Source organism: Akebia trifoliata, chromosome 3 (assembly GCF_017979445.1).
Source record: "Akebia trifoliata isolate Shusen 1 chromosome 3, ASM1797944v1, whole genome shotgun sequence".
Classification (NCBI taxonomy): Eukaryota; Viridiplantae; Streptophyta; class Magnoliopsida; order Ranunculales; family Lardizabalaceae; genus Akebia; species Akebia trifoliata.
In genome coordinates this window covers 56,376,176-56,398,416 of record NC_141377.1, presented here as the reverse complement: position 1 = coordinate 56,398,416, position 22,241 = coordinate 56,376,176, and the positions used below count along the sequence as shown (strand labels likewise).

General features: G+C 33.7%; 2 protein-coding genes across 12 annotated transcripts; one reads left to right on the top strand and one right to left on the bottom strand.

Moving 5' to 3' along the window:
• Positions 1-5,756: 5,756 nt before the first annotated feature.
• Positions 5,757-11,136, top strand: LOC147408211 (Phosphatidylinositol N-acetylglucosaminyltransferase, GPI19/PIG-P subunit). Of its 10 annotated transcripts, none has more exons than XM_086437100.1 (7): positions 5,758-5,941; positions 7,111-7,140; positions 7,445-7,577; positions 8,292-8,543; positions 9,533-9,605; positions 10,199-10,317; positions 10,735-11,132. In XM_086437100.1, exons 4-7 carry the CDS (start codon positions 8,360-8,362, stop codon positions 10,851-10,853), a joined length of 495 nt encoding a protein of 164 aa, XP_086293226.1. In that variant the 5' UTR covers positions 5,758-5,941; positions 7,111-7,140; positions 7,445-7,577; positions 8,292-8,359; the 3' UTR covers positions 10,854-11,132. The 10 variants fall into 10 exon arrangements, with proteins under 10 accessions (XP_086293230.1, XP_086293226.1, XP_086293225.1 ...); XM_086437101.1 differs by lacking the exon at positions 5,758-5,941 and adding an exon at positions 5,948-6,111; XM_086437099.1 differs by lacking the exon at positions 7,111-7,140.
• A 1,598-nt stretch (positions 11,137-12,734) lies between these two features.
• On the bottom strand, positions 12,735-15,565 carry LOC147408210 (mitochondrial pyruvate carrier 1). 2 transcript variants are annotated; one of them, XM_086437107.1, is made up of 5 exons: positions 15,413-15,564; positions 14,489-14,606; positions 14,245-14,299; positions 14,038-14,173; positions 12,735-12,939 (listed from the first exon to the last, which is right to left on the bottom strand). In XM_086437107.1, the coding sequence occupies exons 2-5, from the start codon at positions 14,579-14,581 to the stop codon at positions 12,900-12,902; spliced, it is 324 nt and encodes a 107-aa protein (XP_086293233.1). In that variant the 5' UTR covers positions 14,582-14,606; positions 15,413-15,564; the 3' UTR covers positions 12,735-12,899. The 2 variants fall into 2 exon arrangements, with proteins under 2 accessions (XP_086293233.1, XP_086293235.1); XM_086437109.1 differs by lacking the exon at positions 12,735-12,939 and having other exon boundaries at positions 14,034-14,173; positions 15,413-15,565.
• Positions 15,566-22,241: the final 6,676 nt, after the last annotated feature.

Genomic DNA, 22,241 nt, shown 5'->3' with positions numbered 1-22,241 from the left:
AATTAGCCAAGATCATAAATAACTCATTTTCAACTCACGAAATGATAATTCACCCATTTTTTTTATGCTTCAAAGGCACCAACCCAGATAACTCACATATCAAAGTGTATGTACTCCATATTTTCAAGGCATGGAACTGGACGTTTCAAGAGTTGAGCTCACACTTAATACTTTTTTTAATATAAATTTCTACAAAAAAATCTAAAATACATATATACTAATAGCAAAAGAGACACTCAGATGAAGAGTTGCAACAGAATCTTTTAAGATATGAGTATATTGTTCTCCATTTGTTATTCATTATCACAAATTATTAGATTAGCTAAAAAATTTACATTTAAATCTTAGAAATAATAAGTAACTCATTATCCATTTGTCATTTTCCATCACAAATTGTCGTATGTATCCTACTCAATATTGAAAAAAAAAATCAGATAAATTTACAAGAGTTGAGGCCATGGTTTTAAATCTTATCTAAGATTGAGATGAGTCATCCACTACATCATGGTATAATCTACCAACAAGACAGATAAACAAGTCAAATGTATCGGACGAGATTTAAAATCACGGTTTATTTTACTCATTGTTAAATAGGACGACTCAAACGTATCGAAAAACTCGTTCGAGAAGAGATGTCAAAACGAGTTTTAAAACCATGAGGCATCATTTAGAAAGAAAAAACTTTACGAATTAGGTTATTTAATTACCTTGCAAAAGTTATGAGACATTTACAAAGAACAACTTAAATGAAGGCTTATTAAGTAATTTTTCATTTTTATTTAAACATGGAGGGCTTACCTTAAGACTGAAAATTCTGTTCTTGTTTTTGGTGTTTGATTTTGACCAAAATATTTAATTTTTTTGACAAATAATTTGTTAAAAACAAGTAAAGAAGATACAAAACAGTTTCCCTATTGTTTCTTGGGCAAAATTGTTTCCCACAATTGTATATATAAAATTTTGAGGAAAATTACTTGAAAATTTTCTCACATTTATTTTATGAAAATATACACCTCATAAATGCATCAACCACTTCCAAATTGAATCCACTAAGTGGGAATGGTCCTAATAGGTTCAATACGTAAAACCCATGCGTGGCTCCAGAGGTGGAGTCAGGATTTTCTTGTAGTGGGGGCAAACTATGATTAGTTGTATAATGAAGATGAATGATTTTAAAGAGAAATTAAGAGATTTTTAATTAGAAATTAAAGAAAATGATATTTAAATCATGTCCAATTAATATTTGAGAAGTCCCAATCAAGAGACAATATCATTAACAAAAAATTGAAGAGTTGAGGGAGTGGGGACAAATGAGGCTTGTAATTAGTTAAAAATATAGGAGTGTCTCAAAATTCTGTAGGGACAAAAATTTAAAGGAGGTGAGAGTGTGGAGGCAAATGGGGAGAGAGGTGAGGGAATGGGGACAAATGGGACATGTTGAGAAATATAGGACTGTCTCAAAGTTTTGTGGGGTAATTACCCCCACCAGTTCCTTACTAGTTTTGCCCCTACGTGGCTCACAAATTTTCCTTTAAAATAGATTTTTTTTTTCTTGGAATGATTTTTCAGAAAATTGTTTTTCTTACAATTAAACTTGCCCCTTAAAAAGGTTCCTTGTCCACAAGTTGCTTCCAATGAAATGAAAGCGCAAACGAGTTATTGCCACACAGTGCAGTGCTAGTGGACAAAACTTGAATCTCTCGAAGAATTCTCCTATCTCAATCGCTAGCCTCAAACCATGTTTGAAACTAATGTTTCCTTTTGAAGTGCCACCTCAACTGTTACAAACTCTTGTCTTTCTTGAGAAGGTTCTTAATTTCAACTCTAGGAAATCTGTCCGCGTGAGTCGAGATTAATAAATAAAATAAATTGTAAATAGGAAAAAAGTTTATTATAATTAAAGTAAGAATCTTTGGACCCCACATATTTCATCGACTGTCGTTATGATTTGGACAAGTAAGAAACCTAACAACCCGTGACGTGTCCTCTAGTTACGTTCTTTAACAGTAAGAATCATGCCGTTAAGAACGCGTTGGAATCCGATCCCAACGTTTTTGTCGGCAAGTATCCTTATTCGATCGAATCTCACGTGAACTGTTCCCCACGAGGCCATTTGTCAACAAAATTATAACTATACATCAAGGGAAATGATTTCTTTTTAAAAAATAAAAAATAAAATAATAAAAAGCTAATTAGGCAATGACTAATTTAACCCTATAAATTAAGAAGTATGATAATCCGACTCACCTACGTGGCATATTCAAAATACTCTCCTGACATAACATGTGCAAGAACCATAGGTTTTATGCCTGGACCTGCATATGTTTATAAATATGTGTAATTGTGTATCTCGAGAAAAATAATCTATAATTCTAGCACATGTCACATTATGAGAATAATTTGAGTGTGTCATGTGAGGTGTTCGAAAATCATTACTCATAAATTAAATATAAATTTTGATAAACATGTCCAACTTATGATAAAATTGTCGTTTTGGAACACTTCACTTTAATTTCTAAAACATCTTTTCTATTGAGATCATCACTTTTATAATTGATGATTTCGCTGATAAATTATCAATGAGATTGCACATAATTTTAAAGTCAAATACACATGATATTTTTAACAACAAGATATTTAATAATTTATTAACGAGATCGTTGATTATAAAAATGATGAATGCGTTGAAAAATAAGTTTTGAGAATTAAAATGAGCAATGTACTAGAATTGGAATTTACAACCCTAAAGTATCAGATCATGTTTTAGAGAATTAAAATGATAATTTATCCTAAATTAAGTTAAATGGTTAGGATTATCATGGGTCCAAAGATATTATGGTTGGATTCCAAGGAATGTGCATCGATGAGGAGATGCTTGATTACATTCTTCTTTTCTTAATTTCCCAACTTGTATGATCGAACATTTATCCCTTCTTTTTGCTTGGCAAGTCATGTAAGATTGAGAAATTTTGGAATCAAATACCACTCACATCATTCTCACTATTGACCAAAGTCTTCATAAAAATGTAGGAGGAAAGAAAAAATCACATACATTTGAATTATAACGCCCTAATATCTTAGCAGAATATTCTTGACTTGAACTTAGGAAACTTGGAATCAATGCTTACTGAATATGAGACGTTCTTACTTTATCCACAACGATGAAAAATTGTAAAAATATGGTCAGATGGACCTGATACTAAGTAGCGTAAGCATCATCTTGATATGGGGTGGTTGACTTCCCAAACATGCATCTTGTAAATATTAACATAGGGCCACATCATCTTAGTATGGGGTGGATGGAGTTGGTATAAGCTTATTTGAAAATAAATGTATGCAATTTTTTCCATTTGATAAAGTATTCTATCTGAATTATTGCCTAGACCATTTGAGTACAATCACAAGTCTTGCTATTGAAACAAAAAACAATCAACCCAAATCAAATCGAAGAAGGAAAGTTCTAGGGATTGTGACATGGCAAATATGTTGGACTAACAAAAAGATTTGACTAATGGAATAGAGCCAAGAATCATTATATTACAATTTAATTTTGATCGATTGAACATTATTATAAGATGATACTTAGTGGGTGATCAATTTGATAATAAAATCTTCTACCTGGGCATCTACTAATCCACCCTTGCGATAGAAATTTACTAATTACTATTTAAGTACAAATATAAATTTATAAAAGAAAAAAAATTAAACAAATATATGTAGTCAACTTGTTTTCGAAGAAAATGTAGGGTTCGAAAACCATGAAATTAAAACCAAATTATTTGTACTTTCAATTCTAAAACTTTGTCGATCACATATAATACAAAGAGTCATGTTGGATTGACCTCATTTTGTACTTTCCTAATGCGGAGGTGTGGACAAAACCATAGATGCTTTTCACTCGATGAAAAATGTCTATTATTTCTACACACTTTCACGTCAGAAAAGTGCAAAATGAGGTAAGAGATCACTTCAGCATTATTATAATATAAATTTCTGATTCAACAACCAAGATGCAATATCTTAGTTGACAAGATATATATATATATATATATATATATATATATATATATATATATATATATATATATATATATATATATATATAAATAAAGGTAGACTCGATTTAAAACTCTAGAAAGATTGAATTACCAAATCAACTTGGAATTCCATATTCCCATCTGGTCCAAATGTCCAATTAAACTCATTGTCAAGTAATATGTACCCTTTTTACTCCTCATCTTTTGAAAATTATATATTAATAATTTAGGTTGTACAAAAAATCTGAACAATCGTCCATGCCTTGGTATTTATCCTAATAATTGCAATTTAGTGGAATACATCAAAATGAATCATGAACCTAAGAGAAAGAGAAAGAATAAAAATAATGTTGAAGTGACCTCAGGTTTTAACTTCATATTGCACTTCTTGACGTGAAGGTGTATGGGAACTATAAATGATTTTCATTGAGATACGAGTGAAAAAGCATCTATGGTTCCTATCCACTTTCACGTCAAGAAGTGCAATATGACGTTCCAGCTTGAGGTCATTCTAGTACGATTCAAAGAATAAACCATTTTTTTACTGTTCATTGCTCAAATTATCGACTATACACCTAGACTCTTAAAGTCATTTCCGGAGAGTATATTTTTGTTACAAATTACATGTTGGATTCCCACAACCTTTTATCCAAGAAACTCTTAAATAGTAAATATAATTTAGTGAAGTAGATGAAATATTGAATCAAAACATATTTTACGATAATAAATACTTGTGAATGATCAAATCGGTCAAAACAAATCATGTCTCATTCTTTGATTGATTGGATGTCGTAACTCGACGCATAATATTTCATGAAAAATCATAATGTCTTATACATTAGCATTCAAGATGTATCATTGCTCTGAGTGTGAGAAGGGTTTTTTAAACTTATTTCAGATTCTATTTGAGCAATCTTCAAATTCCGGATCGTATAATATGTCAACTGAGGATTGGATGCCCACGTATTCGAGTCCATTAATCCTTGATTGAAGCATGAGTTACCTAATTTTACAAATTTTGGTTATCTAGATAATTGGGTCGATCCACTCCAGATCTCCCAATACTACAAAAAAGCTAAATTACATTATTATTGGAATTAACTTATATGACTACGCACCCCCATGTTCGAGTTTTGACCGACTTCTTTCTAAATCTCCTAATAGTAACCCTTTTTTTTTTTTTTAAATCTTCTAAATGCCCCCTCTCACCTTAAGACAACTGTATAAATACCAAAAATACCCATTTTCTCATCTCTTTCAACTTACTGAGCTAATAAATGATTATTTCAACTTACTGAGCTAATAAATGATTATTTTTGGGAGGGAAAAAAAATCAGATTCGAGAATAAAAATGAGGAGTTTATTTTAATTTTATAGAAGTTGAAGATGAGGGCATTTTAATCAATTAAATTACCATTTAAAGAAATCCCAAGTTGTTGGAAGTTGTGGCTGTTATGGGAGTGCGATTTTGGAGACCCACGTTTTAGAGATCCCACAATGTCCACTTGTCACGTTCTTGAGTAAATTGGAATCGTAGATCTTTCCGCCTTGGGCTACACGATTGCACCACCCCATAAAAACGTGTATCCCGAGGTGAAAAGATGTAGGGTTTCCAAACTTATCCATATCAGTGAGTCGATTGAGTATGCCACCTGTGGAGTCCTGTTATCAAGACTCTAAAAATAACAATAAATAGATTACGTATCGTCCCTCTTATTTTTAAAGTTTCTCTCCATACCCTTCCATACTTGTGAATATCTAAGTTACCCTTATGGAGTGCATGCGTGAGCCGAGCGTAACTTCGCATCCTTAATTTTCTCCTCCACAAACTCTGGAAGATGATCCCATCATATTCAAGACTTCCAACATTAGATCTTCTCTTCTTCGACAATGAAAGCTGAAAAGTAAGATAAGATATTTTTATTTTTAAAGTAAAAAAGAGACGGATTGAACTTGAAGACGAGGTTTAATTTAATTAATTAATTAATTTTCCTTCCATAACCGATTTTCGGGAAAAAAATCAATTATTTTAAGCAAGAGATTGAATTGGGCTCGCGTTTCCCTACTCTTCAAGGTATATGCAAATTCTCTCTCTCTGGCTCAAAATTCGCGTTTGTTCAGGGGTTGCGAGTATATATTACAAATTTTGCTCACCACGTGTTTGTAAAAATGCTTCTTAGAGCATTTATTTCTTTATTTTGTTTGCTCTATGTTCTCAGTAGCTGAAAAAGGGTAAATTTATTAACCTGGCTGGATGAACAATGCAGGCTTCTTCTTTGCATCTACAGAAGCTATGTCCAAGAGATTTTCTTTTTAAATTTATAAATATTAATATTTTTTTATTTTTCTATGAAAGCTATCATAGTTTTGAAAATAACTCAATAGTTTTTGTTGTCACCCAATCCAAGAAGTTGCACTAACACTTGAACTGTTTAGATTTATTTCACATTTGAGGAATGCCCATAGTTCTAGAGAAGGATTGTGGTCTGTGAGTTTAGGAAACCAAGCTTCTTTACCCATTCAATGTTTAGAGAGTTTCTTATCTTTGAGTTCTTTACCCAAGAAGGGTATACTTATACAAAGATAATTATTTCTTTGTTGCATGGGTTGATGTTATGTAGAGGATGGTATAGGGGCACTTCTACAAAATGGTCAATTTTACAAAGGCTCCATTTTTGTTATATGTAGCAGAGATTGATATCCATCCGCTCTTTTTAACGCTTTTAGCATATGTTAAGATTTTCAATTGTAACTCTGTCAATCTAAAAGAACACCTTTATCTTTTTTTACTGTGATCACATTGTTCTATGGTGTGGATTGCTGATTATTTTACTAGGGGTCTATATGTCTGCACAAGAAAATTGGAGAGAAAATGGTTTTCCTTACAAGCATTTTTGCAGGAAGATCACTTTTTTGCTAGGAAAATTCTCTAGTCTTGGTGGGAAAATAATTTTCTCCCCAATCCCCCAAGAAAATAATTTTGTGGTCAGGATGGGAAAATCCTAATGTTGTTCTCTCACAGTTACACCCATCCCTAAGACTGAACACCGGCTCTTTTTTGCCATTTTCCTAGGTGCAAGCAAACACTAACAACTTTTTTAAGGTAATCCATTTTGTCAAAGACCATTTTCTCAAGTTTCTTTTTTTGAGAAGTTGTTTTCTTTATAATCACATGCACCCTAAGCTTACATTAGGCCTGTCAATGGATAGACGAAATCCGAAAAATTGTATATCGGGCTTGAATTCGGATTTTTTTTAATATTCAATAACATTTTGGATATGAATTCAGACATCGGTATATCCAATTTGTTAGATAAAATTAATACATATAAACCACATTTTTTTCCTTCTCCAATATTCCAGAGACTTATTTTCTCATTAGGAGTCTCTGTCTTTATCTTCCTTAGGGTTATGAAATAGGTGAGCATCCGACAACAATCTGCTCCGACGAAAGTGAATAACTAATAGTGAATGTCAATACCTTAGACAATGTTTGAAGTTCCTGGCAGACAAGAATTACATGGAGAAGCTTCTCGATTTGTACGTCTTTCTTTTAGTCTGCAACTCTTTCTCTCTCTCACACACATCTTCAACCTCAAGCCAAAACCCCCTTGATTCTCAGGTTCTCACATCTTCAATCTCAAGCCAAAAACCCTTGAGTTTTCTACTTTAAACAGAGGTTGAAGATGAATGATTTTAAGGGAAAAAAAGGTTTTATTTATTTATTTATAACATGGATTATAGATAAATGGGTTTGAAAAAAAAGGATTTTGTTTTAGGTTGAAGATGAGGGATTTTGAAGTCGTTTCCATTGGTTTAAGAAAAGAAATCAGGAGGTGTAATCCAAATCGGATATCTAAAAGGCCAATCGGATTCGAATTCGGAATTCCATTCTGAATATTCTTCGGATTCGGATATTGGTAATTTTTTTCGGATTCGAATTCAGATATATCTATATCGGATTGGATAGATATCCGTTGTCAGCACTAGCCTACATGCACCGTAAATATACATTCCATTTATTTTTACTTTTAAGGGGAACTCAACGTTCTTGAAGAATTCCATATCACCATGAGCCCATGCCTTAGTAGAAGTCTAGAAGATACTTCTCTATATAGAATTGAATGCGAAAAAGAATTCACATTTCCACCCCAAGTAGATGGGATAGGCGTTGTGAATGGTAATGATGATGTATGCCACTAACATGTGCCTTTGGTTTGTCCATTTTATAACTCTGCAATGGTTACTGTGCAGGCAATTGTGATTGGGTTTCCACTATCATACACTTTGTGTGAGCGAGAGTTGTGAAAAGAAAACAAGCAATGACAGACCCTTCTTCTCTCAACAGTCCGAGAAGAATCCTCAGTCTATCAAAGGAGAGGGCGACTGTGTCCTTTTCGGATCCAGATGAAAAGGTTTCTGGATTTGCTGTATCTGAAGAACACGGCCCGAAACCTTCAGAAGTTTATGGCTTTGTAGGGTCGATTTCAACTGTTGTTGCCACAGGTCTACTCTACGTTCTTAAGATTTCCTTTGATTGATCTCAATATATGACCTTGTACATATATCACTTGATTACAACTGTTATTTCAACTGTTATTTTGCACATAACTTCATTCAGAAAACTACATGCTGTGAAGCAAAAAAAAAAGACCTTAATTTATATGTTACATTCCAGAAATAGAACCTATATCACTTGATTACATTACCACTTGCGTAGATTTGAGTGCATGTTAGTTCTATTTGTTTCCTTCTGCTAACGAAGTCCCTGTTGTTATGTTGGACTGTGCGAATTGCTCAGTTTCGGCCTGAAAATTCTCTATTATTTCTTCTATACATTTGAATAGATACATGTATACCTTATGGATTAGTTAGTGCTTAAGCAGCCTTTTGCATCTTCTTAATATAATTTAAGAAAATTTTAAATGTTTGGGAACATTTCTGATCATTATATGTGGAAATATACATAAAATTGGTGGAGTCTCATTCTGTAATTTTGTTTTTAATTGTTAATGTATGTGATAGCTTGTTTGTTTATTTTACTCGTTCACTCTTATCAAAATTATATGTTGTTTGTATCTTTTTTATTTGTTAATAAAGTTGCTTTACTGAATAACTCCACCTGTATGAAAGAGAGTAAAACAAAGTAAAAATGAAAAAAAAAACAGGAATTTTCTATACACAGCTGAATGGTGAAATAGGATTCATGTTACTAAGTCCAGATTTTGGGGTAAGGCATATATGACGACATTGATGATCAGAGAAAAATGTGATTGCTTGTTAAAAATCTTGTTAGGCTGGTTTCTAGCACAGATATATAAGTTGTGTCCTTGATCCTGTGTTGTATATATGGCCTTTCTATGCATCAATCAGGATTGTTTAATTATCTGTTAAAATTGGCATCTGATGAACCATGTTTTAACTCTCATGTTATAGTTCTGATATCTCTGTTTCTTTTGGGAATTGATAAATTTTGCACTATTCTCTGTATGCAGTTATGTTCTTGATATGGGCATACATTCCTGAGCCTTGGCTACATTCTATAGGAATCACTTACTATCCAAGCAGGTCGATGAGCTTGGTTTTCTTGTTCATTCTTTCTTATATTATTTGAGCAATGATATGCTGTTATACTTTCCTTGTTGAATCACTGTCTTTTATAAACTAAATAGAATACTTCATTGTTGGAAAATATCTCTGCAGTCGAGTGATGATCAATAAATATAGTTTTGGACCTTATAAGGGTCCATATCCCCTTGGTCAAAGCACACAAATCAACAAAAGCTCAAGTGTTCCCTCACTTTAATTGGGAGATCTTTCCCTTAGTAATATTTATTGTTCGTTTTAAAAGAAACATTTTTACTTATCAAAAAAAAATATTTATTAGTTATTCTGATATAAACATAATTCCTTCCTCACTCAAAGAGTGTCTGCTATGATACATAAAAGAAGAATTCAAGAGTATATAGTGGGTATATGGGGAGAGGTATCTTTGTACTTTATCCTATTAACAACTTCTTGGATCTTCAATCCTAGTAACATAATCAATTAATTATATTCATGCCAATAGTTGATTTTTGGCCCAAGAGTTACCCTTGTTGGTATTATTTTGTCAATCCTTGTGCTTGACTAAACTGTAGGATTGATATTTCCCATTTCAGGTATTGGGCATTGGCAGCTCCGACTTATGCTATGGTTACAATAGCTTTAGCAATGGGATTTTACCTCGGTTTGAACTTCATGGCTACCCCTCCTCCTACTTCCTTGAGCACAATCTTTGGTAAACCTTCTGCTTGTTTTTGTTCCAATTGAAGAATAGCTTTTGGAAAGATTTCATTTATGGTCATAATTTGTTAATTTGAGGGTTCAAGATTCTTAGTTCTAATCATAGCCATAGGAAAAATGGGGGTATCATGTGATGGTTAAAACTAGGAAACCTTCCCTGGTTATGAAGGAAATTGCAAGGTTTACTAATGCGGAACTCATCGTCCTGCATCATTTACACCAAATGATTTTTGTTTATTTTCCCTGAACCCCCTATTTGGATGCTTGCGTTGCTGACTTTTGTCCTAGGAGATCAATTTGTGTGGCATGGGTACGTAAAATGAGAAATCTTTTTTTTTTTCTCAAGGATACCCCAGGTTTCATCGTAATTGTTTTCTTCTTTAATTTTATTTAGCGTTGTTTTGTTCTGCAGATGAATACAGTAGAGAGCATTCAAGCTTTCCGACTTCAATGGAATGTGATGAACAACCCATTGAGCCCATATCAGATATTGGGATTGACCAAGTTAATGATCTCATGTTTAATTCTTGAAATTGATCGGACCCTCTTGGTATGGTTTTATACCCCATTTTCCTTAGACAACAAATAGTCTTCTATCGAGTTTGAATATGATTTACAGCTATATTTTGTGAGAATGGGTGGTTCGCGACAAATACGAATCTTCTGGATTTTTGTATCATATGAAGTACATGAATGACTGGCCTGTTCAGTTGGAAAACCTTCTTTGAATGATTATCATACTAAATTCACACAATTTTTGAATGTTTTCTGTAATGATCTCAAAGAGAGATGGGCTTAACTTTCAGCACAATCTAACACCTAGGCATTTTTGGTGTGCTGGTTTCATTTGATATCAGAGTCAGCATGATGTATCAGATTCAAACTTGGGAAAAGGCTACTTGTGCTCCTATCGGGATCACAAAAAGAAGGGTACCAAAGTGGAAACCTCCACAAAGTGGGCACCAGGGTCTTAATGTAAGGGGCAACCTGGGAAAAGGGTACTAGAGTGAAAGAGTGGGCTGTAGATCGCAAAGAGAGATGGGTTTAACTTTCGGCACCATTAATACCTAAAATAAAGTAAGCTTCAGCCATATACATGATCCTGCCACTAATTTAGGGTAATTACTTTAATTCCCCTCTTTTGCCAATCGAAGACAAATATCAGTGCATCCAAACAATCAATCTATGGATACATGAAAAAAGTAACAAAAAAGAGACATCAATGAAGAGGTTTGTAAAGAACAACACAACAGAACACAATTGGTGATTATCATTCGAAAAAAAAAAAAAAATGCAACTTTAATTTAGTGATTGAAAAGATAATGAGAAATGTGGATGAATTACAGTCATAGATACAGAGGACTTAAATTTGGAGCAAAAGACTCCTATTTGATCTCCTTCAACAAGACGCTGTATCAGGAAATTGGAGAGAGAGGGAGAAATAATAAATAGTCAAGCTATTATGGCACCATAAAAATATAAATATACGTAAACCCCATAAGTGACACTGTAAGTGAACAACCGGCAGAAAGATGAATTTGTGAAAGTTCCATGAAAAATCAAGAAAATTTTAAATGATTCTCTTCAACCTCCTTAAAAATCCTATCTTTGTTCTTGAGATTTGAATGTTTGAAGTTCGGTGGATGAAAAGTAAAAGAATAATGCTGAAGTGACCTCAGAGGCTGGAGTCTCATATCGCACTTCTTGAAGTGAAAGTGTATGGGAACCATAGATGCTTTTCATCGAGATAAGTCATAAGTATCTATGATTCCAATCCACTTTCCCGTTAGGAAGTGCAACATGAGGTTCCAGCTTGAGTTCGCTCCGGCACAACTAAAAGTAAAAATGTTACCATATTCAAAGATAAATCCGTTGAGCTGATCATTTTGATCAGATTCCTTGAAAGATTCATAAAATTTGGAGTCTTCGGATAAAATAAATTATAAATATAATGAGCCAGCCTCTAGTGCACATTGGAACGACGGAACAAATTTAATCCTCCAGTTTATTCTAACAAAAAATTAGTCCCGTAAAAGCTGGCTCAACTATAAAATTAGCGACAAGGATTTGCTCTCTCTTTGGTTAGCCTTAGTGCCCTTCAATTATATGTTGGTAAATTTCTATAGGGTCAAGGTGTGCAACCACGAGGACTACTCTGTGAGATCACTACCAAAAACTCTAAAAACCTATCGAAATCAAAGATTTCTATTAATTCTCAAGTGTTCACACTAGCATGTTATATTTTGATCTTCCTCTGGAACTTTCATAATCTTCTCCTTGTACATTGCTTCTAATTGGGGATATAAATCTGCATTCATTGAATAAGACCAAATCAAATCATCTGGATCAACTTCATTTTTCCAAATGTGTCCTAATTTCCTATTTTATTTTTCCCTATTTACAAGAGAGAACAGATAAATCATGATTATTGCAAAATGAATCTGTCCTGTATATCTGCAAAGCAAAGATAGTTCAACTAAGAAAGCAAATCCGGATAACAGTTCACATCAAAGAAAACAATAATGTTCTTTGTTTGCAGATGTTTGAGCTAAAGTAGAAGAAAACATCATCTACATGTCACTCTGGTTTAGCTTTCTCTTTCTTCTGCTCCAAGTACCTGCCATGAAGAAGTGGGCAAGCATTGAATCTCTTGTTCCAACCATAATTTTGTGTTTTAAGCATGGTTTTATATGTATCGATGAAATCTGAAACAGCAGTAATTGGAAGGATGGTTCAGATAATTTTTGAAGGGCTCTACACATCTTGATTCTGGTTTGTCTCCAAAAGTATAGGTCAACGACAGATCATCCAATCTATGAAAACTTTTGGCTAAAGCCCATTGTAAAAAGGCGTCCATCGATTGGAAAGACTATCGACTAACATAAGCACCAGTAAAAATATTGGTCATATGGATCCGTCCCTATAGATCCGAATGATATATTGCTTTGAAAATTATATTTTTATGTTTTTCAAAATATATATTTTTCTGCTACATTAATATAACATGAATTCTTATAGATAGCTGATATTGCCACACCAACTTTTACTAATGCCTCACCAATTCATCAATAATTCACCAGAGAATTGCACATGATTGGTGTGGCGTTAGTAAAAGTTGGTGTGGTAATAGTAACTCCTCATAAAATAAAAAAATTATAATTGTAAAATTGAATAGTATAGCAACCAGAAAAGAAATATAACAAAAAAAATGTTGAATGGTCCGGGATTATCCAATTCAGTAGGGTATGATCCAGATTTAGTGGAAACAAAATGATTTGGATATGGTTTTACTTAATAGGATCCAAGTCGGATTCGGAAACAAATCCAGATCCAAATATAAAACTCGGATCTAGATTTGGGTATACTCAGATCCTGCAAGAATCCAACCCATTTTAAGTCCTAGGTGAAAAAGCTCTTCGATGTATAAAAGAACTGGATGAGAATGAGAGAGTGATTGAGGAAGAAATTGAAGGTTGGCTAGATTGCTGCATATACTCCTTTCTTCTTCTTTTATTGTTATTATTATGATTATTATTATTATTTTCAGAACCTTCCTCCTTCTAGGGTGCCTATATCCTCATTTGGTGTGTTATGAAAAAAGTTGGAGTGAAAAACTCCCTTATTTTTTATTGTACGAGAATAGAATGCCAAAGCTGATCAAAGTTAAGAATGAAAGGAACGTAATTATACATCTAACACATTCTTAGTTCCTTACCCTTGGCCTTTTGCCCAACGTGAGAGCTGATACAGCTGAACTGTCTCATTTGAGACATGGCATGCTAGAAGCAGATAGTTGCGTGGCTGTACCATCCATGCGAACCGCATGAACAAACCCGAATAAACACACATTGCTGCAACACCAATCTTAGAGGTGAAATTCAGAAATAGGCCAGATTCATGGAAATTTAAAATTTAATTTAACCTGCTGTCATGTTGCCAGATATCATTTCCGGGGGTTTCTGCATGTCCACTAATCCCTGTAGAAGCCATCAGTTACAATTTTATGACTTGGTCAGGTCACATCTACCAAATTTTATGATATCATTTCAGGGGTTTTCAAAAGTTAAAAAAAAAAAATAACTTTTTTATGTGTATCCAAACAGGCTCTATATTAATGTCAAGAAAATAGTATATGTTAATGATCAAGAAAAAGTAACGAAACATACGGCAACAACAAAGCCCCAGTTGGCAACAGGGCCCCAAAAATGAGTTGTTTTGGGACCCACAGGACTGTTCAAGAAAGCTCGGAAGGCCCCCATTTACAACTGACTTCTTTTCTGGGACCTGTATCATGGATGAAGTTAGAAAATGTTGAAGATAAATGAGATCAATTCAATTCCAGAAGAAAAGCTTAATGATGATACGCAGTGTAGGGATTAACCACACACACACACACACACACAAATACAAATAGAACTATGGAAAGATCAATATGACAGACAGGAGGTAGTCCTGAAGAGTTTTCCGTATGGATTTCTTCCTGTATAATGAATTCGTGCTGTTGGCAGCACACAAAATGGGATTCTTTAATGACTTTTGAAATAAATCTATACAGAATACTTTTATCATTCTATTAGTGAAGAAATCCGGATCCATGAATACAGCACAAGTGTTTGGATATCTGAATAAGAAAAATTATTCATTTAAAGAAAAATATCCGGAAAAAGTGAATACTAGATGAACCAATCATACCCACCTATCATGGCACTCCATGAAACCAAGTTTCATTCAGGAATTATCTCAAATAGCTACCTTGCAGAAGGATTGAAATTTATCGGGTTTGGTATTGAGCATTTCTGAGAAAATTTTATATTAAGAGAATCCACTGTTGATCCTTGATTTCCACCAATCCCTTCATACCCATAACAACCCTTTGCTTTTACCATAAAAAACATCATCATTTATACAGATTTTGCGTTCAAACCCTAATTTTTCTAACTTTTTTTAAGAAGGATTAGATCCTAACATTCAGGACTCACTAAAATCATCCTCTCGAAACTTCAGAAAACTAAAAAATCAAACTCAAAAACGGATCAAACGATCTGTCACAGAGGGTTCAAAATCAAGAATAGAATTTTAAAAATCCATACCTGATAAGACGAGTTCGGATCCTGCGAGACGGCTCTCAAATCTAAATCCCCAACAATGGGAAATTAAAAAAGCATTTATAGGGTCAAGCAATTAAAGGGAGATTTATGCGTACACCCTCAGATTATGTGAGTATTTAAGATTTCCCCTATATTTTCTAACTGATCACATACTCTTGACCTCGGTCTTTCGACAGATCAGCAAAAAATAACCTAAATGCCCTCGCCCCGGAACTCCTGAAAAAAAAAAAAAAATACCAGATAGTAAAATCTTTATTTCTTAAATTCTAGCTGATCGAGGTAGGCCATATAACATAAAAAGTTGTACAGTAATGCCTTTTGCAGTTGCCCTTTCTCCTATTTTTCTGCCGCACCAATTTTTGCTAACACCAGCACAGGTCCACAATTCATATATAAATTACAAAAGAATTAACACATCTTGGGGTGGCATTAGCAAAACTTGGTCTGAAAATAAAAATTCCCATGAAATTACATCAACCTACTCTCACTACTTCATAGAATAATACTGAAGTGACCGAATAATGCTGAAGTGACCTCATGACGTGAAAGTATATGAGAATCATAGATGCTTTTCATTGAGATACAAGTTAAAAAGCTTCTATAATTCCTATCCCCTTTCACGTCAAGAAATGCGATATGAGGTTCCAGAACGACTCTACTACATCTTAGTGAGATTTCTGCTCTCTTTATTGATTATAAGATATAACTCAAATTGGGATCCTACTTTTTTGGGAATGGATCTTATTCGCTCCCATCAATTTGAGCTCTTCTTAACCCAATGCTTTATAACTCCCTAATCCAACGGCTGTCGGTCCATCACTTGTTGCTAATTAGTAATTTTTTTTTTCTGAACCCCCCCCTGCAAAGGGAAAATCAGTTCAATTCTATGATCCATCCCGTTTCGAAGAGAGACAAACAGGGAAATTATATTACTCATGTTGTGAACCCAAATGTACATATATAGTATTATGATGATGACACAGTCTAAGAAATAAAACCAAGAATCAATTGGCTTTCTTATCTATGATAGAAAAAAAAAAGACATTGCCCATAAGTTCGACCATTAATATTTGGGTCGCGTGGTTTTTGCTAAAAAAAAAAGATCAAAGAAAATTAAGATTCAATCATAAATTGAAAAAAAAAAAAAAAAGAGAGTTGTTGAATGAAAATTAAGATTCAATCAACCAATTTTTATATTTTCTTCTCTACTCGTCAACCACCAATTTCCCATAACTTGATCCTGTAGCGATAAAATTAAAGAGAATGTTACAGAAGTACTTAACACGTGAAAATTGCCTAAAATGATTTGGACTTTTGCCAAGAAGACCACTACCAATACAAAAAATCAATAATGATGATAAAGATGATGATGGAGGACTCTAGATCGAAGAGAAAGAGAAAGATCCAACATGATGAGTTGATGATGGAGATAGTAATTAGAAAAACATAAATGATACAATATGCTTTGATTAAAGATTTATACACTATTTATGGATTTAAAATGTGATACATTCTGGTGGTGTGTGCAGATAAATAAGAAAGTTAATAATATATATCATGATTCATGAGTACTTTACTTGAAATATAACCCCTCTAATTCCAAACTATTCTCCTTTATATGTGGAGATTAGAGAATATGAGATACTGTTTGTTAAGCTTAGATCTCAAATGCTTTTCATCTGACCAAGTTCCACCCATCAACCCTTTTGGAAGAGTGGGGGTCTCATCTTCATTAAATAACACAAACGTTAATAATAAAAAATGAGTAAATATATCTCAAATACGCTAATTTTCTTTTCTTTTCAAGATTGGTGTGTTGGTTTAACTAAGAATTTTAGATATGAGTTGATCTTTTAAGTTGAACCAATTATCAAACAACATGAATCACAGAAATAGTCACTTGGATTTTTCCTGATCTCGTGTTTGCGAACTGTTACTAATTTTATTTAATATTCGAATTAAGCTGATACAAGATAAGATATTATTTAGTAATTAATTTTTACCTTTTCATCTCAAAATTATACTTTACTTTTTTCAATAAATGAAATAATAGAGAACAGAGACAAAGTCAGGAGGTGAGATAACTGAATTTTGTGATTCTTGAGTAAAGGATGGTCAAATGCAGATTGTTTGTAGATGTCAACACAATCGACTATGTCTTTGAAAGCATCAAACAATTATTCAAGTTAGCCTATTGCCATCATTAACCAATATTATCCAACTTGAAAGTCAAATATATGATAAATTTGTGCTCATTTATGGGAGGTAGTGTTGTATGATTGGATCGGATCAGACCTGAAATCCGATAAGATAACTTTTGGTCTGGATCAATGTTTTCGATTCCAACAAGGATCCAATCTGATAATATTTCGATCCGATATCTTATTGGATTGGATTTGGATCAAACATGTCCTGATCCAATAATATTTTAGAATGTATATAAATTATATTATACATTTGTTGAGATATATAAAATTTACTTATATTTTATATATAAAATCAAATTTGGCCCAATCCGATTGTTAATAGATTGGATATGGATATTAATATTGAAATCCAATATATAAAAAAAAAAACCAATCTATTAAGGGTCTGATCCAATCCAATCCTTATTGTACTGGTACCAAATCAATCTTGATTTGATCCAGACCCGATCCATTGACAACCCCATGAAGAGGGCCTTAAAAGTATGCATAGGCACGATCTTGTGTGTAGACCCATTCCTAACAACTCATTGAATTCCTTTTTTCAAGATTTTAGTGTGACAAACATGATTCCAAGGACATTTTGGAGTGTGGACCTAATGACTCACTATCCATCGTCCTTGAAGTAAGGCTACAACAACCTTTAGCATGTAAACGTGACTAAATTGGCCTTTTTTTTTTTTAGGAAGATTAACTAGGTTAAGGCCAAACCCAAACTAGCTACAACCTTAGGAACCGCGAACCACTACGATCCTTGAAAAGGATCGACAAAAGCTCAATAGGAAAAGAGTTACAATTCAGCACATGGCAGCCAACAACGGGTTGCAACGACTCAAGGTAGTCAGCAGCCTTGTTAGTTTCTCTGTACACGTGGAAGAAAATCACTTCGTGAAATGTTGAAATTAACTTTGAGATAGCCAAGTAGAGATGATGAACATGCCAAAGTGGCTTCCACACATTGTTTAGGATGCTAACAGCAACAAAGGAATCAGATTGAACTTCAATACGAGTGCACTGATGAGCGGTAGCTAAACAGATCCCTTCGAGGATTCCTTGCAGCTCATGATGTAAGACTGATTTAGGAGAGTCCATTCCAGCAAGAGCACCTATCATACTGCTCTCATTGTCTCTGATAATGGTTCCATAACCACCTCTCATGGGAGAGAGAGCTCCATCTGCATTTAGAGCCCACCAACCAATCTGAGGCTTTTTCCAAGAGCAATATGTTCCTCTTTTGTGGGTGAAGGAAGCTTGTAAGTCCCAAGCATGCATGAATGCCCTATTTTGATCCGAGTCCTTAACATTGTCAATTCCACCTTTGAATTTGATCCAAATATCCTCCAAGATGTTATGGAGTATCAAGGACGGACTTCTAAATTTGTTTTGATAGATACGATTGCACCTCTCTCGCTAAATGTGGTAGATGAAGGCGCAAAAAGCAACCTGTTTAATCCTATGGATAACAGAATTCTCTTTGAAGTCGTCAGCAACCCAAACCACTTCCTCTTCCCAAGTCCTCTGGGCTCTATTCAACAGACATCTCTTAAGAATGTCTGCTCAAATACATCTCGCAAAGGGACACTCATTAAAGAGATGAGCATTGTCTTCCACGTGGTCTCCACAAAGTCTGCAGGTAACGTCCACCCTAAGCCCCCACTCATTTAGCTTCCTCAAGGTTTTAAGCCTACCTCTCATGGCCAATCATGCAATGAAACTATGCATCGGTATTCTAAATTTGTTCCACACCAAGGAGGTCCAACTTGGTCTAGGATTATCAGAGTGGTTCGATTGAATAGTAGAAGCAACTGAGAATTTGCCATTGGTAGTTCTTTTCCAAACCACACTATCAGCAACTCCACAGTGGATTGGAATTTTGTTAAGTTGATGCGTGATCTCAAGAAGGGAGCCTTCTTTTCCCTCCGGAATACTCCACTGACCATCCCTGATCAAGGCCGAGACTTTGGCCCTTGGACCAATTCTAGAGTCGTAGGTAAGACTCTCGTTGAACATAAGACTCAGGATTCCCAGGAGATGCCATGGATCATCCCAAAGCTTAGTGTAGCATCCATTGCCTATGAAATGAGTAATGTTAATGAGGGCATTGTCTCTAGCTTTGAGGATTTTTCTCCAGCTCCAGGAGGCCTCCTTAGGAATCTTCAGAGCAGAGTGGAAGAAGAGAGGAGATTCTATAACAAGCAAAAAAATCAATTGACTTGGAAAGAGTTGAATGAGGAGTTGTATGAAGTAAAATCTCATGTACATTTTGTAGAGTGACAATAAAAGTGACTTATTTGTCAACTTTTCCACTATCAGTCTACCACCCTAAAAAATCCAATGTCTTTATTGGACCTATTAAAGCCATGCTTTGAAGTTCCTTTATTTTCTTTTCTTCTGTTTGGATGATACAATCATGTAATTGATCTTCATTTACATAAAGCACGCTAAATGATACAGTTTTTTAATAAATATAACTTTAATTGTAGTCTTGTTTTTATTAGCAAAGAAAATTAAAGTTAAAGCTTGTTGGTCTTTTTTTTTTTTTTTAATAAGGAAGGATTAAGCGATCAAGTTACTACATATTGGCAAATGTTAATGTTATCCTCCACGGCTTTTTTTAAATGGGCAAACCAAACGTGCTTTTTCAATTTTTTGTACTTTTTTTTTTTTAAGTTAAAAGTCACAAAAGCACTTTTTATGAACTTTACCAAACATAGCATTAATCTTTAACCATTATTTCAGAAAGCTACTATTGGCACCCCAACTTTTACTTGTTATACCCCAATTTCTCAAATTATTTTCCGCACCCCAATTAAAGATTAAAATACACTCTTCAAATATTACAAGGCTCAAATTATAATCTCAACAATATAACACTCATTTATACCATTTTAATATTTGTTTACAATTATGACTAGGCTCATATAAAATCCTAAACCTCAACAAAAGAAAAAAAAAAATCTAAGCAACAAAAAAAAAAACTTATGTTGGCACCCTGACTTTTACTCAGTCTCAACCATTCTCTTATTTTCTTTATTTTTAATTGGGGTGTACTAAGTAAAAGTAAGATGCCAATGGCAACTCTTATTTCATCTCATCTCTTCTCCTCTCCAATTTCCACCATTGTTTCATCATAGTGAAAAGTAGATTTTATTCAAATTTTGATTGAATAATTTAAATTGTGAAATATACTTCAAAAAAAAAAAAAATTTCAAAATTTACTTTTAATTCATTAAAAAGGAACATTGAGTGAAGGCCAGAAACATAATCTTGTACTTCACGTAGTAAACTTAAATTAAAAAAGAAAAGAAAAGAGATTTCTAATAAGAAAAATATTTTTCTTATTATCATAATAAGATTTTTAGCCTTACTAAAGGTTGTTTTCCTCAAATGGATTATCACATTAGCAATCCAATATCATAATCCTCTAGATTTCATATTAAAAAAAAGGTTAGATCCATTTTTTTAAAACCGTTAATCAAACGTTTTGAAAATGAATAGTTAACGAATTTTCACCTAACTCCCAAGTTTAAAATTAAAATTCAACAGTGAAAAATAACTTATTTTTTTATTTTATTTTTTCAGAGTGCATAGAATTTTTTCCTCTACAACCCTGTAGCATCGGATCATGTTTTTAGATGCCACGTGTTAAAATCTAACTAAGTTAGTAAGGAGCTAGTGGGGGCAATTGCTCTCACAGAACTTTGAGACACCCCTATATTTTCAACTAATTACATGTCCCATTTGTCTCCACTCCCTCACCTCTCTCCCTATTTGCCCCCACACCCTTATCTCCCTCCAATTTTTACCCCCACACCCTTACTTCCCTCCAATCGTATTTTTCAGCACAACTAATTTTCCCACCATTCAAGTTCAACTATACAACTAATCATAGTTTGCCCCCACTACAAGAAAATCCTGGCTTCGTCCCTAGCTATTCGCACTCATGATTTTTTTTTTTGTAGGGATTGATTAGTTGCACACCACCAATCGTTGGTTGTATACTAATTTTATTTTTAATTTTTTTATAACCACTTTTTTAACCTACTAATTGCACTTTAATACCTTAGGGTTTAAAGTTTATTTATCTTCCAGCAACTTTGTAGTCTCTACTCATGTTTTATTTTTCTTATAATTGAGTTTGCTTATGTTTTTTTTGGAATCAAAGTATTTATTTCAAAATGATTTTAAGATGTGTAATTTTATAAACATGATTTAGAAACGATTAAGTATTACTTGTAAAAATTAGTGAATGAATAATAATTTCTATGAGTATGGTCGAGGAAGAAAAAAAAAATGGAGAAGCAAAGAGTAAAATTTGCGAGTGATGGAGTGCAATTGGTAATAGGTGGTTTGCAACTAGTCATGCACGTTTTATTGGAATCTTAAGGTGATATTCCTAGGCCGTACGTTGGACAGTGCAACTTCGATGGAATCTCAGAACTTTTCAGAAGCGTGACGTGGCATGTGCATGAATCACATATTTCTTTTCTCGGGTACAAAACTGTACATATTTATGGAGATGTGCAATTGTGTATCCCGGTGAAAAAATCTATGGTAATAGAAAACCAAAACAGCTAATCACTGGGAGTTTCTCTCTCCTCTCTTCT

Coding starts and splice junctions, on each gene's coding strand:
- LOC147408211 (XM_086437106.1), top strand. CDS start 8,360: ATGACAGACCCTTCTTCTCTCAACAGTCCGAGAAGAATCCTCAGTCTA. Junction 9,606..10,198: donor ATCACTTACTATCCAAGCAG/GTCGATGAGCTT, acceptor TTCCCATTTCAG/GTATTGGGCATTGGCAGCTC. Junction 10,318..10,734: donor TTCCTTGAGCACAATCTTTG/GTAAACCTTCTG, acceptor TTTGTTCTGCAG/ATGAATACAGTAGAGAGCAT.
- LOC147408210 (XM_086437107.1), bottom strand. CDS start 14,581: ATGGGGGCCTTCCGAGCTTTCTTGAACAGTCCTGTGGGTCCCAAAACA. Junction 14,300..14,488: donor ACTGGGGCTTTGTTGTTGCC/GTATGTTTCGTT, acceptor TGGCTTCTACAG/GGATTAGTGGACATGCAGAA. Junction 14,174..14,244: donor ATCTGGCAACATGACAGCAG/GTTAAATTAAAT, acceptor TTGGTGTTGCAG/CAATGTGTGTTTATTCGGGT.